This window comes from Lycium barbarum, chromosome 8, assembly GCF_019175385.1.
Source record: "Lycium barbarum isolate Lr01 chromosome 8, ASM1917538v2, whole genome shotgun sequence".
In the NCBI taxonomy this organism is placed as follows: Eukaryota; Viridiplantae; Streptophyta; class Magnoliopsida; order Solanales; family Solanaceae; genus Lycium; species Lycium barbarum.
Window position 1 is genome coordinate 96,513,405 of NC_083344.1, and position 16,480 is coordinate 96,529,884.

The following is a 16,480-nucleotide window of genomic DNA, read 5'->3' on the forward strand; positions in this document are numbered from 1 at the left end:
TTCCATTGATATTTTTCATATCTATGCTATGTTGTTATTCATGCCTTACATACTCAGTACATTATTCGTACTGACGTCCCTTCTGGTGGACGCTGCGTTTCATGCCACGCAGGTGTATACAGATGAGTAGAGGATATTGCTAGAAGATGTTTCAGCCGAATTGGCGAGCTCCATTTCCTTCCGGAGTGTTGTCGAGTCAGAGTATTTATGTTATGGTATATTGATTTATATTAGAGACTTTGTAGACAGAGTCACGTATATAGCATGTCAGTCTTGCAAGCGGCTCTGCAAGCCTATGTATCATTATGCATTATGTTACAAATTTCATATGATTACAGATTTTACTTGATTTGAGAAAGACGAAAAGAATGTTTTTGAAAAGCTTTCGTCATGCATTTCATTTCGTGATTTAAGAGTCTAGTGAGATTATGAATATAACGAGAACCAGCGGGTTCGTTCGACTCTAAGTAATGGGTCGGGTGCCCATCATGCCCTATCAGAACTGGGTTGTGACAAATTGGTATCAGAGCCGTTCATCCTAGGGGTTGTCTGCAAAGTCATGTCCAGTAGAGTCTTGTTTATGGGTGTGAAGCGCGCCACACTTATAAACAAGAGGCTGCAGGGCATTTAGGAACCATTGACCTTTCTTTCTTATCCTAGATCGTGCCATAGAGCTAAATCATAGGATATGACATCCCTGATCCTAACCAAATGCTTTGATCATGGATAAGCAGTTGATTATGTCGCTACGAGGAAATTGCTTCGAATTGAAGTTGTTCATTCGAAAGTTATGTTTCATGTTTTGTTGATATGGATAGACATTGATATAAGAACTTGAGCAGGATATTATGGGTATTTGTGATTGCTCTATGGGGCATTGGATGTGTTTTCTGGGCTGTGTGCAGGAATGAGGTAGTAAGAATTATAGAGGAAACTCTGCCAAAATTTTTGCAAATTGAATTGTTTGCATGTCTATAGAGAAAAAGTAAAAGGGAAAATATGACCATCAGTCATTTGGTAAGTCATGGTTGAAGGAACAACTATGCGATGTTTTCAAAGAAAAGTTTTAGAATGATCTTAATTTAATTTAAGGGAGGAATCCTGGAGGGAAAAATGATTAGTAGTTAAGAAACTGGGATGAGTTGCATCCGAGATTTCGAAGGATTGGGACCTATTGGAAACATAAAGAAAGTTGACATTAGAAACTCAAATACAGTATTACGATTTATGGATTGGATTGGTTAGTAAGTGAAAACAAAGAGATATCGATATGGAAAGGAGGTTATGTGATCGGTGACGATGAAAGGAAGTTTAATAAATTAATAAGGTGGGCCAAGGGTAGACAGTGATGGCATACGACAGTGGACTTGGGATAGAGATACGATTATAAAGGAAACAAAATGAATATACGAGAAATAAATATATGTACGAACAAGCTATGTTATCGTAAAGGGAAATAAGAAATGAACGAAGGAAGAAAGAAAAAGGCGTATTTTACTAAAATTTCATGATGAGAACAAGAATCAGCGGGACATTAGAAGGATTATGACGCATGATTATGATACAATCAATTAGTTAAGAGAACTATGGGACGCTATGAGCTAAATTAAGAAAAGGATGAATCGCGAGAATATGAGAGGAAGTATCGACTATTATTGATATGATATGAACCCAATTAGAACATGAACATGAGCGATCCGTAATAAATCCACTCCATTCCCATGCTTTGTATATCAAGTCTTAATGCCTTGTTATTTGATTATTTTTTTGGAAATATTATTTTACTCATCATCGATTACTCCTTTGGACTCGATACGAATTCCATAAGCTATTCGGAGACTATCGACCTCATGTCATTCCGAAAGGCCAAGGCTAGATTATTGACTTTTCCTTCAAAAACCAGCCACAGAGCATTGTACTTTCCTTCCGCATCGCGGAAGAAAAGCGGAGTCCTGCACAGAAAGCCTCAGGGAATCGCGCTTTCCGTCCGCATCGCGGAAGGAAAGCGGAAGGCCTCAGAACTTTACGCTTTTCGTCCTCATCGCGGAAGAAAAGCGGAATCCTGCACAGTTTTTTTTCCAGTCCAAGACCAATAATGGTATATACGTATGAATAAATGTAATGCACTATTTTACGGCGGAAGGAGCATGGTATAGTCAGGCATTATATAAGGAGCCTAACAAATTCTAATGTCGCCATTGATTCATTAATCTAGGGGACTATTAGGCATGAAGGAAGGAAGTGGTTTGAGTTGTGTCCAATATGTGTGGACATCTGACTTGATACAAGAATTCAATTAGCAAAAGAGAAATAAGTCAAACCATGCGATGATAGTAACTCTGGCATTGTATGGACTAGAGGAGTTGAAGGATCGCTAGGCTCGGCCAATTGACTACCAAAGACGGTCAATACTCGAATGCTACTGGTATATGAGGACATTCTTAGACTAATTAGAATATTCCCTAGTACAGAAAAAGGAAATGTACTGGTTTGAAGGAGCCGAAATTCGAGATGAACTAATATAGCAAGGATGTGCTAAAGAAAAGTGGAAATGGACTAAGTGCAAGTATGTTATGAGACAGACAGGGGAAAGGAGGCATGACAAGATAATGAAGGTTTAGCAGATCAAAGGAAATAAGTTTGATCAATGCAATACGTGGTGTCCCGGGCTATGATTCGAATCGCTCGTACCAGAGAAATTTTTGGTTACAAGTAAATATGCACCAGACGTACCCCAAAAAAAAAGTAACGGAGAAAGTGAGAAGGCCTACAAGTGATCAAGGACAAGTATCAAGGACAGACGGGATTACTAAAGAAAAAATCGCGGCGTTGGAAGAGATGAGAGTTTTAATAGAGGAATATTTACAGGAATCTCAATGATCGTCAAAAGAAAGAAAGACAGTATGCCTATGGATAGCATGACAACAGAAGTACCTGAGACTAGAAAATATCTCCTGCGTCGTGAAATATAAGTCGCCGCTTATATGAAATCGTGAGAGTATATGTCATAGGACTATATAAATAATCGTCCTGACGAAATGGCTAGTAAAATGGTGTGAGGACGACGATAAATATTTGAATAAGAATGGAAGCTCGTCAAATCTCAATTAGCCACTAGTATAGGAGAGCCAAGGACTTAAGAAGGGAAGCACACTCGTGTTGAAAGGAAGTTGTGATTAAGTAAGATTTTATTTTAGTCTCCGACTTATGAGCTATTTTGTAATGATGTTAAGATTAGAGGAGAAGAAATTGGGAGGAAAGATTCAAACAAGGATTTGAAAATATTTTGAATAGTGGATTAGTATGTTGTAAGTATAATCTTGTGATAGGGGATAACAACGATGATAAGAAAATATTGTATACAAGTGTATAAGGAATGGTACTGAAGATGGTTGTACGGGTCGAATGGAGTCCCATTTGAATATAGATCCCGTGGCTATGGTATTTTTGACGCATTGGATGAGTAATCTGAAGTAAAGTAATTAATGAGAATAATAAAGCAATGACAAGGAATGCTATTGCAAACCATCTGGGCGCTACCGTAGGTGGAACCATGATGACATTGAAGGGAATTAAGGAGTTTGACAAAAGCATTAAAAAGGAGATGGAATGATATGTATATAAAATCGATTAATACTAAGAGCATAATCTAAAGTAGCACTAGAGAAGCAAGCAAGGAAAAGTGCCGCAGCTAAATAAGAAAGTTGCCCACTAGTAGAGAAATAAAGGGCTGCGGAATAGGAGGAACTAAGTCAACGGAAGGTGAAGTCGTGAAGTCAAGATCGCAGGAAAAGGATTCAAGGGTATAACTAAAGAAGATGAACATGTGAGGAATTAAGAGATCCGCTTGATTGGTAAATCGAAATGACAGACAATTGCGTCAAACTAGGGGAAAGACTTATGAAGTGATAATCGGGCAAAGGTTAAAAGTAGAAGGAGAAACCCAAAGGAAATGATCAAAGGATATTGCGTTTGATTAGATCAATCGGGTGACAATGAAACCTCGTGGAACAAGAAACATGATGACTCTTATTGGGAAAAGGAACAAATGGAGGTTACAGACACAAGAAAGGATGAAGAGACTCGAATTCGTTGCATGACTAAGAATCTTGGTTATTTTTCGACAAACTTCTGAATTTACCCCCCAAGTTATTAGCCGAACTAAGGATCACAAACTTTAAGAGTAAATTGAAGGAAAGATAAATTTACCGTTAGTTAGCCAAGTGCCAGAAGTCCAATTGAAGGAAAGAGAAATTAAGCGAGACATTTCTGTGTCAAACTAGTTTAAAGATAAAGTACCGTAAAGATTAATCTGATTGCTATAGAAAGCAAAGGATGCTAAAAATGTGGACAGTTTTGAGGTTATCTTTAAGGAAGTAAGAGTAAGAATAAGTTAACTCCAAGAAGATAAAGTCTTGGGACATCTGTGAAACGTAAGAAAGATACGTGGAGATCGAAGAGAACAAGAATTTCTGAATAAAAAGAAGATGAGATCAAAATTGGATAAAAGTATGTGGTAAGCACGGGATGAAAGGGCATATAAGAATGTAAACAACGAAGGCTGAAGAGGCAATGAAAACGATAAAGCATGAAGAGTTAGTAGACAGACAAATAATAAGAAAAAGGATGACCTTGAGTGCAGGCATAAATTTTGGCTACAAAAGAGGAAGGATAAACTGCATAACTCGAATAAGTTCAGTTTTAATGAGCAAGTAAGACTGCAAGTAAGTAAAGCAAATACCGACAAATACGGGTAAAAACATTGACATCTACCTCGGAGCGAACTCTATCTCAACATTCGAGGACGAATGTTTTTGAAGGGGGAGAGAATGTTACACCCCGCACTTTCAGAGCATGAGCATGGCACGTACATCACCGTAGTGATGGAGTATCAGAGACGTCCCATGATGCTTTGGAAGGTACAAGCCATGAGAAGTATGTAACAATAAAGTAAAGGATGAATTACGATCTCGTAAGTCGTAATCGGAAAAGACTATTTTGAAACACAAGAACATGACCATTATCATGTATAATAAATGATAAATATCATGTATGGAGAGTTTCGGAAGATTTCGAGATCAAGCAAATTGAAGAAAATAAGTTCGACGAAAATTTGAGAAATGTTGGGCAGATTTTTAGTCAACTTTAGAAGGGCATATATCCAAGTATATTAGGAGTTTTAAGGTGAAACAAAAGCCTAAAATGAAGTTCGTCGAGTCTAGTTTATAATGCAACAAACCGCTCATCGATAGGACATCGGAGTAGAGAATTATAGACGTTACAAACTAAACTGTCAACGCAGAAACAAGGCAGCTACAGTACAACCGACTTAACCACTATAAAAGGGGTTAAAACCCCATTTTTCTTCATCTATAATTCTCCAAATTGTTCCAAAAATTTCAGCAATAAAAGGGGGCCTTTATATCACATAAAAGTGAGAATTTTGAGCAAAAATTCAAGCTACGGAATACTAATCGAAGTCCGGACAACGTGTAGACGCGATTATGGTTTCAATTTGTGTGGAGATAGCTTGGAAACAAGTGGATATGGAAGATCTTGCTATGAATCATTGAATCTTTCTCTTTATCAACCTTGATTAAGGAATATTTGCAAGAAATAAAAGTTGTAGTTGTTGTGTTGTTGTTGTTGGCTTATGGATTGAGGTTTGAGGAGAATTTTGGATGAAAATATATATAATTATCTTGTAGAATGTTGAGGGTATTGTTGTTGTTATTATTGGTATTAATTTCGGCTTCTTTAAGGAAATAAAGCTATTAAATAGTCGTATCACAAGTTGGTTAGTTGAGAAATTTAGAAAAACATCGTGTGGGATGTTTTAGGAGGTATATTGGTATGGATAATGGTATTGATGATGTTGGTATTGTTGTTGTTGATTGGTTGTTGATATTATGATTTCGGGCTAGGCATATAAACAGGGGAGATGCTGCCCGAATTTCGACAGAATCTAAATGGAATTAAATTAAGAGTTTAAGACGAGCATATGACGATGAGCCTAACAATAGTATGAATGGTTGTATATGTAGATTACGAGGCTACGGATGATCTTAAGTGAATTCTAAGACAGGAAGTAAGTTGGAAGTCGAGAAATTATCTTCCAGGTATGTTTAGGCTAGTCCCCTTCTTTCTAAAGGCATGATCCTTTCGTTATAAACCTTTGTGTCGTACCATAATATCATTGGTTCCGCAAATGCTAGAAGTCCATGAATTTCGTGATCCTTATGATGTTATTGAGCTTCTAAAGCATGATTCTTTTCCTACCAAACTATGTATGAATTCCATAAAAAATTTCATTTCCAAGAATGTTAGAGGTTCATGACTTTTAAAGTTCATGATGCTAAAGATGATTTTTTTTTTTATGATGACCATGATGATGATTATGAGAGATTTATTTATCCAAGCTCCAAGGCATACGGATTTCATGTTATTATGAGATAATTTTTATTCATAGAGATTTCCATGTACATGAGCTTTATATTATTATGATGACTATGATGAGAACGATTTTATGTTTAAAGGTTCCAAGTTTATGATTTCAATGACGATATGAGAATATTGAGCTATCTTTTGACCTTTCTTATTTTTATTCATTGTTGTTGGTCTTACCTTATAATAATTGTTCCTTCAAGGTGAGACAAAGCGACGATGATTATTCCATAATATAATCGGAGGTTACCAACCTTACGTCACTCCGATGTACTCATAGCTTTTATTTGGCTCTCATGCATGCTTTATATATATATATGTATGTATTTTCTCACACCGCGCCGCGCTATAGTCGGACGGGCATGGCACGTAGATGTGCACACCACTGCAGTGAGCATGTTATGATATTGCCCCGGACGCGGGCTAATGATGATAACACCGAGCCTTACTGGCCGGGCATGATACTATATATATGACACCGAGCCTCAATGGCCGGGCATGGTACTATGTATATGTATAAAATGTTTTTTTTTTAAAGCTAAGCATGCATGACATCCGCCTACGAGGCATTCAGATGTACAGGTTATCTCTCTTATTCCATTGATACTTTTCATATCTATGCTATGTTGTTATTCATGCCTTACATACTCAGTACATTATTCGTACTGACGTCCCTTCTGGTGGACGCTGCGTTTCATGCCACACAGGTGTATACAGATGAGTAGAGGATATTGCTAGAAGATGTTCCAGCCGGATTGGCGAGCTCCATTTCCTTCTGAAGTGTTGCCGAGTCAGAGTATTTATGTTATGGTATATTGATTTATGTTAGAGACTTTGCAGACACAGTCACGTATATAGCATGTCAGTCTTGCAAGCGGCTCTGCAAGCCTATGCATCATTATGCATTATGTTACAAATTTCATATGATTACAGATTTTACTTGATTTGAGAAAGACGAAAGGAATGTTTTTGAAAAGCTTTCGTCATGCATTTCATTTCGTGATTTAAGAGTCCAGTGAGATTATGAATATAACGAGAACCAGCGGGTTCGCTCGACTCTAAGTAATGGGTCGGGTGCCCATCATGCTCTATCAGAACTGGGTTGTGACAAAATGACATCAGTTCAAGGAGGTGAGAAATATTGGTCGAAACTTTATTATTTAGGCTACAATTTTTTTATTTAGCTAAAATAATGGAGTTTCAACCAATTTTTTTTATTTGACCTGAAAAAGAACAAATAACATAGTTAAAAGAAATCATTACATGTAAAGAAAAAAATAGTTAGAACTCAATTATTTTTCCTAAAATACTTTTAGTGGGTTAAAAATAATGGAGCTCTAGCCCACTTTGCTTTTGTAAATTCGACCAGAAAAATATACAATTGAAAAAAATGGATCCGTATAATTAGGCATCATTTATGTACCTAAAAGGGCTAGCTATATCAAAGTTAATAAGTTGGAGTTTAGTCAGAGAGGAGCTAGCTTTAGCCAGAGGCGGATCCAGGATTTGAAGTTTCCGGGTGCCATGTGTCATTCAATCAATTTGAGCTTCGGGTCGGATTATTTGTCTTTTCGAACTTTGATTCGGGTTATTCGTCTTTTCCGATGAAACATTTATTTATAGCAATATACAGAAGAGAAAAGCATAAAACTTTCAATAATATTACTAATATCATAAATATCCATCATTCATTTACAATTGTCCTCGACGAGGTATCATCTTCTGAAAATGATCAATGACGACATCATTACTTACGTTTGTGAATACATCACGCTCTATGTAACAAACTAAACAATCATTCAAATATTGATCATCAATGCTATTTCGCACTTCATTTTTGATCCGCTTCATGGATGAGAATGCTCTCTCCACAGTTGCGGTAGCAACAGGTAAGATCAGAGTTAATTTCACAAGTAAATAAACAAGTGAATAAGTATCCACAAGATTTGTCTCAACTAATGCTTTTGCCAAATCACGAATTCCTTGCAAGTTGGAGAACTTGGGATTGCCACTTCGCATATGAAATATGAAAGTATCGAGTTGGTAACTCAAATCTCGAATCTGTAGTTCATCAAACTCATCTGGGTAACACTTTGCTAAAGTCATGATTCTACCTTTATCAAAATTAGCAAAAGAATTGATAGGATTCAAGCTACCCATCCCAAGAAGCAATCACTACTCGCTACATCAAAGCGATCATTAAGCTCTTGAAGTTGCACATCAATCACAGCACAAAAGATTTCAATACACAAGTGGTGTGAATAACAAACACAGAAGACTTACGCTTTGACTTTCCAGGAAAATAAGACTCATCTAACTTGGGAATCAAAATATCTTGTGCATCACAAAATGAGGAAACATCATCCAACAAAGGCCTCCATCCAGTTTCCCTCATATCTTGCAATCTTTCTTTTGCAATGTTAAGAAACTCCACGGCATTAATAATATCTTGATCCTTTTTTTGTAAAATTTTGCTCAAGTCATTTGACATTGCCAACACTTTCAACATCAAGTGAAGCATAAAAACAAACTTGAATGTTTTAATCTCAGTCAAAAGATATTTTGCTTGATTTCTATCACTTGAGGTGGAACCTTCATGTTTAATCACTTCAAGCACATGAAGTTATATAATGTTTTGAAATGTGATCCCCAACGAGTATCACCTGGTCTTTGAAGTCCGCGCATTTGATTTAGTCCTCGTCCAGTATGAACTTTACCTGATTCAAGTAACTGCTCCAACTTTTCAGCTTGATGATGACGAATCAAATCTCTACGCTTAAAAGATCCTCCAACAACATTCAACACATTAGTAACATGATCAAAGAAGTCTTCAACATCCCCATGTTTTTTAGCAATAACTACAAGTGTTAATTGCAATTGATGAGCAAAACAATGAATGTAATATGCCGATGGACTATCTTTCATAATCAAAGTTTTGAGACCATTTATCTCTCCTCTCATATTACTAGCTCCATCATAACCTTGCCCACATATTTTGGACGGACTTAGTAAGTGATTAGAAAGCAAAGAGTAGATTTCTTTCTTTAACGAGCATGCCGATGTATCACTAACATGGACTAGACCAATAAATCGTTCTACCACCTCACCATTCTTATCAACATACCGCAACACAAGAGCCATTTGTTCTTTGTGTGAGATATCTTTGGACTCATCCACTAATATACCAAAGAAATCTCCATTCAAGTCTCCAATTATAGCTTTCACCGTTTCTTTTGCACAAGCGTGGACAATATCTTTTTGGATCATAGGACAAGTCAAAGTATCATTTTGTGGAGCATTTTCTAATATCACTTTTCCCACATCCGGATGTTTATCCCCGTGCCATCGCAAAAATCCTAGAAAGAATCCTTGATTTGTTGAAGATTCACTTTCATCATGACCTCGAAAAGGCAACCCATGGTGCAAAAGAAGTCTTGCCACATCAATTGAGGCTTCCAAACGCATTCGATAATCATTTTTTTCCTTCTCGGAATGCTTTTCAAGAACAACTTGAATTGATTGATGATGATTTGACAAATCTAGCATCTTCTTGAAACATTTATCATGGACACTATTAACCTCACCAACATGCAAACGGAACCTTTCAAGAGCCCTATTCCAACTCCTAAAACCATTTTTCGTATAAAACTCACCCGCAATTCCATGTACAAATTCATTTTTGAACAAATAACAACATAGGCAATATGTGGCATCTTTCTTCATGCTATACTCCAACCAATTAGAATGTGGACCTTTGTACCAACTTGAAACAAATTGACGACCTCTATTTCCTATTTGAGCTGTAGGAAATTTTTTCAGTAAAGGTTGACAAGGTCCTGTTTGAATATAATGTCTCCTCACTTCATCCCGAATTCGAGGGTTATATTCAGCAATGGGTATCCTTTCTCCTGGATCAGCTTCAAGCGATCCTAAATCGAGCACATCTGTAAGTTGAGAACGATTGGCATCCATACTAGAACTCGGTTGAGAACAATTAAATTTTGTGAGAAATTTATCCATCTTCAAAGAATCAAAGCACTTCCCTACAAAATGAAAGTTCAATTCACCTCACAATTTGAAATAAAGCACCACAAATTTAAGCAGCCAACAAAAAACACACAAAGCAATATGCCAACTTCTTTACAAAAATGTACATACCCACAAGCAAAATTACACTTTTATACATAACTCTACAAAAAGCACAAGCAAGATTACAACTTTTCTATAAAACAGTACACACCCACAAGAAAAATTACAACTTTTATACATAAATGTACAAAACTCATAATCAAGATTACAACTTTTATACGTAAATGTACAAAACCCACAAGCAAAATGACAACTTTTATATATAAATGTACAAAACTCACAAGCAAGATTACAATTTTAACACAAAAAAACATTTTAGTAAGAAAAAAAGCTCAAAAGAAATCAAGAAAGAAAGACGAAAAGATCCTTACAATGGGTCAATGGAGGAAGCAGCCGAATGGGATTTTGGCTTTGGAGCAATGAAGAGGGTTTGTTTAGTTGATGAGAATTGAGAAGAGAGGGTTTGTTTCTTTGATGAGAATTGAGAAGAGAGAGAGGGTTGTGTCTTTTTTTTAATGAGAAGGAAGAGAGGGAAGGTTCTATTTTTAACTTTAAGAAATAAACAAGTCAAAGATTAATAAATTAAATTAAGTCAACAAAGATTGCTACTTCTCATTGTTGTCTGTTGAGCAGCAACAGCAAGGGTTAAAAAAAAAAATATTATGCAGCCGCTGGGGCTCGATCGCGCGACCAGAGGGCAGGAATCAAAGCCTCTGTCCACTGGCACCAGCGGGTTACTTTGTAGTGGGGTGCCACTTTAAATATTTATACATAGCTTCTGTATATACACATATATATACACAGGGTTTCGGGTGAGGCTTGCGGGTGGCGTGGCACCCCCCCTCCCCCCGACCCTTAATAGATCCGCCCCTGGCTTTAGCTAAAGAATCGACTGATTACAAGATAAACAATGAGACAAATGAGAGCACTTAGACCATTCACATCTAAAGAAATTTTTTTGTAGAAAGTCCAATATTTTGGCTAAATTTTTTTCATTTGAATAAAATAAAAGAGTTCCAACCGAGTTTTGTATAGATTTCACTTGAAAAAGAAAAATGCACGATTATAGCTAATAATTCATTTTTCCTTATACCAAACGTAGATGACACGTCTTTCATGCAAAAAGTGATCTACAAAAGTCTTTTCTCTTGAAATATATCTCACAAAAAAAAAAAAAAGTTCAATTATATTGTTTGAATCATTTTTTTTCCATGTCGACAAACCCATATATTGATTAACATAACTACTATAAGCATGTGTAAGATAACTCTATCACTTGAATTTAGGCAATTGAGAAAAATTCATTTAATTTAGGATTTAGACCTTGGTTCTGAAAGTAATGTTACTCTAGCTCTTCTACTGTTAGATGGCTCCTTTAAGGATAATGTAAATAATGTTTGTGTTTGGGATACACGTGAGGGTATGCAAAATTTGCTTTAATCGATAAATCCGATCAGAAAAAAAATACTATTCGCTATTTTGTTAGTATTCGTTTTTTTTTTTTTTTGGTTAAACGGACATTTTATTAATACTAAACAGTTACAGCAGACATAGTAGGTACATAATTGCTATCACAAATAGCTAGAGTGTTATGGTTTCCCAATTTAGCTAAACTATTACACACATTTAAAGATACTAATTTAGTAGAGGCTACTTCTGCTTTATCCGCTACCAGGATGGCATTGACACTTGATGAAGGTGTGAACAAAAGTTGTAGTTGATTAGGTGTTCCAAACTTGCTGCCCAACTTCGACAAAAGGTCTGCTAACTTGTTCCCTCGCCTGAAATTATGTCGTACTACTGGACTCCCCAATCTCCTCAATAGCAACCTGCATATGATAAATAGGTTGTGGTTTTTCCAAGAACTGCGTTACCTCGACAGAGTCAGTCTCCACTTCAAGTGAAAAGAGATTTTTATCGAGTGCTAGTTGAAGGCCATGTAGCTGGGCTTGTTATTCAACCATAATGGGGTTAAGACTATGCATAAGTGTATAGTAACCCAGAATCCAATTGCCATTCGAGTCTCTCAAGATTCCACCAATACCTCCTTTATTTGTATGTTTTGAAAAAACATCATCAATGTTAAGTTTTGTATAGCCAGTAGAAAGGGGATGCCAAGTGATGTGGATCTCTTTTTTGATGGGATGCTTGTATTCAGTGGCTCTCATAATAACAATAATTGTGTTGCTAGGAGAAGAGTCCTGGTTAAAAGCATTATGGTTTCGATTAAGCCAAATATACCAAAGCGCAAAAGGATAAAATTTTGTCCAGGTCAAGTAACCAATAGAGATCGGGGCTTGCAACTCATGAAGATTTTGTAACCAATGAGTTGGAGTATTAAGAATATTATTCATGTTAAGACCTAAATCTAACCAGAATTTTGTCACACCCCGACTTTACTAGGGTGTGATGGGCACCCGACCCCATATCTGGAGCCGAGCGAACCCGCTGACTCTTGTTACATATAGAAACTCTTGAATCAATTAAGAGAGAAATACATAGTAAGCTCTCCCGCATATTTTTTTTTTCATAAGTAAAATCTGACATCATATAAGACTCGTGACATGAGCATAATAACATATCGGCTGCTGGAGCCGCTTACAGACTGACAACCCAATACATACGACTCTGTCTGCAAAGTCTCTAACATCAAACAAACATCATAGCTCAGATACTCTGACTCGGCAGCACTCCAGAACAAGTGGAGCCTGCCAACTCCGCTGGAACATCTTCTATGATAGCTGTGGCTCATCTGGTGTACCTGCGCGGCATGAACGCAGCCCCCGAAGAAGAGGGGTCAGTACGAGTAATGTACTGAGTATGTAAGGCATGAATAGTAACATAATAAAGGAATATACAGTATGAATAATAACGGAATAGACATATGGAGATTATCCTGGGACAGATGTAACCTGTACATATGAATGCCTTTCTGCGGATGCCATGCATGCTTAGTTTCTTATTCAGAAAAACGGTGCTTCTTCTTTACATATACAGAAAACAGAACATTTCAGAAAACGGTGTTCTTTATTTACATTCACAGACGCTGAGTACATCGGCTCTCCCACCCCCCTCCCCAACAGTGTCCCAACATATTATATATATATATATATATCACATATACAAACGCCGTATCCGGCTCTCCCATATCCCGCGTCCGGACATCCCGAGTCCGGGACGAAATCTAGCTGAATCAGGTGGTGATATAACAGTGGCCCTTCCCCTTTCCCCATATACATATACATATACATATTCACATTCATATACATGTGTCATACAATTGGCATGCATGAGAGCCCAAAGAAAGTCATGTGTCCATCGGAGTGACATAAGGTCGGTGACCTCCGATTACATTATGGAATAATCATGGGCGCTTTGTCTCACCTTGAAGGAACGAGTATTTTAAGGTGAGACTACCAACGGAAAATAGCCTTAAGAGAGAGCATAGAATGAAATCATGGGCATTATAACCGCCAACTCATATGCTTTGAAGTGTTTTAGAAACTAGTGTCATAGCTAAGGAATAGAATTGAGGTTCAAGAACTAGTATAACACTTTCACATTCTCATTAAATTCTTAGCTCAAGACTCTTAGTCATGGAATCATTCTTATCGTACTTATCATAGGCATATTCCCTTTCTTAACATCATCATTATCATTGTCATCATAGAAATATCCTCGTTAGCATAGTTACAGTACTTGTCATTCGATGAACGGAATAAGGATCAAAAGTTTTCTTTGGATTCTGCTTCAGTATAGATCAAACGGAACAATAAGGAAAATCCGGGGACAATGGGCCCACCTCGGGTCAAATGAGGCGGCGTACCAAATTTATGTACATTACACTTCATGACGTCACTTGTTAGGGTTTTAGGGTAGTCAGATCTCATTGGTGCAATTTCTAGTTGTTTAGGCAGTTTCCCGACATTTGATAACATTTTGAACTCAATCTTATTGAATGAAAAAGGGCCAAATTCAATTTCGGATTTCTAGGGATAGGATCGTCCCCGAGGCCCGTATCCAGTCCTATTACATCTAAGACATGCCAAAGAAGGAAGGGTAAAGCCTTACATACCTTTTCTACTTCTTATGCGACTCCAAATTCACGTTCCAAATCCGCCAAAATCTACAAATTGGTCATGTTTACCAAAACTTAATTAGATCATTTAGAAGTGGAATCTTAAGGCAACATATGTCTACCGAAATTTCGGCAGCACTTCCCCTATAACTACACCATCTCCAAAACTTCAACTTAGCCAATTTTAACCAACAACAATTCGGGAATTCAACCCGGCCAAACCAACAACAATACTAGCAACCATTCTAGCAATTCTCCAACATTCAATTCAATTCAATTCAAATCAATTCATATGATATTCAAAACGATCCAATCAACATACTACATTATCCGAAACCTTCAAATTCAACACCAACCATACATTTCATTATTATTCATATACGTTAAATTCAGCAACACCCTTCATTCTACATCACATAATCCATAATGACAACAACTAAAATGTCAAATAACATCAATTTACCATAACATACCAAAACACCTACCATTCGGCCACAACCACTTCTTTACATATTCCAACACAACACAAGACTAAGTAAAATTAATTCATTCTTTCTTTCCATGCAACACAACACCCACACGACCAACTTAGACAATACAACACACAACACAACACACGACCAACCTTAACATGCACACTTCCATAAATTTTCATTCATTTCTTGACATAACAACAACCAACATGATACATACATAATCAACCACCACATACACCACACGGCTTCTACCATATGCATGTATTCCATGTTTTTCATCCATTTTCTATACTACAACATATACAAACCATCCACAACATACAAAAGAAGATGAAACCTTACCTTTTCCTTCAACTTCCCACTTTGTTTAGGGTTGGTACATGACACCAAGGAGTGTTCTTCTTGCTTCAACACTTACTTCATGTTGTAGAGGACCTTCCATTAGGTAGGAAAAGTGGAAGAAAATAATTTTTCTTGGCCAATTCCATGGACCCAAATTTTTGGGGAGTTGGCCGAATTCTCCCCCTTCTCTTCTCCTTTTTTTTTTTTTTTTTTTTTTTTTTTTTTTTTTTTTTTGTTTTGCTTGTTCTTTCTTTCTCTTCCACTCTCTTTGATTAAAAGATGACCACATATATATATAGCTCTACAAGCATGTGAGGGGCACATGCCCCTCCTTCCTTCTTCTTTTCTCTAGATCTTTCTTTCTTTTTCTTGAAATTTCCTTAAAAATAAAAGATGACTCCTAGTCTTGCCATGTGCACTTTGGCCCTTATATTTCCATCACATGGCCAATATGCCCTTTTTGGAACCTTCATGAACCTTGTGTAAAATTCCCGTTTCGCCCCTCGACTTTCTTTAATATTACCATTTTGCCCCTAGCCTTCCACATTATTTCCATGGCCCCTTTTTGTGAATTTCTCTTTTTACCCTTAGTCTCTTCTCGACATTTCCATACTAATAATGTTCATAAATGATATTCATAACCAACTTGTACATTAAAATAAATTTGGAGAATGGTCATCCCCTTAACTCAGGGGCGGAGCTACAGCCACCTAAGGGTGTTCAGGTGAACACCCTTCGCCGGAAAATTACACGATGCGTGTAGGTTAAATTCAGTATTATACAATGATATAAAATAATTTGAACACCCTTGACACAAGTGAGCAAGTTATCTCAGCGGTCAAGGCTGTTCTGAAAGCCTTGCTCTCTGCTCCGCCCAGGTTCGACTCTCTGTGTTGTCTTTTAAAAATGTTGCCCATTTTTTATATTCAAGTCACATGTTTCAGGAGCGTGAATGTATTTAAAGTTTAAATGGATGGCCCTACTTTTTATTTCTAAAAGAATACCCAATTATTTTTTGCCCTTTTAAAACAAATAGTGTCTTTGTCTGTAA

General features: G+C 36.9%; 2 protein-coding genes and 1 long non-coding RNA gene across 3 annotated transcripts; all 3 read right to left on the bottom strand.

Moving 5' to 3' along the window:
• Positions 1 to 7,658: 7,658 nt before the first annotated feature.
• LOC132607985 (uncharacterized) lies at positions 7,659 to 8,550 on the bottom strand. Its single transcript, XM_060322069.1, has 2 exons — positions 8,200 to 8,550; positions 7,659 to 7,667 (listed from the first exon to the last, which is right to left on the bottom strand). The coding sequence occupies exons 1-2, from the start codon at positions 8,548 to 8,550 to the stop codon at positions 7,659 to 7,661; spliced, it is 360 nt and encodes a 119-aa protein (XP_060178052.1).
• A 118-nt stretch (positions 8,551 to 8,668) lies between these two features.
• Positions 8,669 to 10,416, bottom strand: LOC132607986 (uncharacterized). The gene is made up of 2 exons (XM_060322070.1): positions 9,108 to 10,416; positions 8,669 to 9,036 (listed from the first exon to the last, which is right to left on the bottom strand). Exons 1-2 carry the CDS (start codon positions 10,414 to 10,416, stop codon positions 8,669 to 8,671), a joined length of 1,677 nt encoding a protein of 558 aa, XP_060178053.1.
• A 1,638-nt stretch (positions 10,417 to 12,054) lies between these two features.
• On the bottom strand, positions 12,055 to 16,352 carry LOC132605155 (uncharacterized). Its single transcript, XR_009569064.1, has 3 exons — positions 15,430 to 16,352; positions 14,609 to 14,659; positions 12,055 to 13,294 (listed from the first exon to the last, which is right to left on the bottom strand). It is a non-coding gene; the product is annotated as an uncharacterized LOC132605155 (long non-coding RNA).
• Positions 16,353 to 16,480: the final 128 nt, after the last annotated feature.

Bases quoted from the DNA above. Each gene is read 5' to 3' on its own strand.
- LOC132607985 (XM_060322069.1), bottom strand. From the start codon at position 8,550: ATGACTTTAGCAAAGTGTTACCCAGATGAGTTTGATGAACTACAGATT.
- LOC132607986 (XM_060322070.1), bottom strand. From the start codon at position 10,416: ATGGATGCCAATCGTTCTCAACTTACAGATGTGCTCGATTTAGGATCG. The intron at 9,037-9,107 runs GTGATACTCGTT...TTAAACATGAAG, and splicing joins GCGCGGACTTCAAAGACCAG to GTTCCACCTCAAGTGATAGA.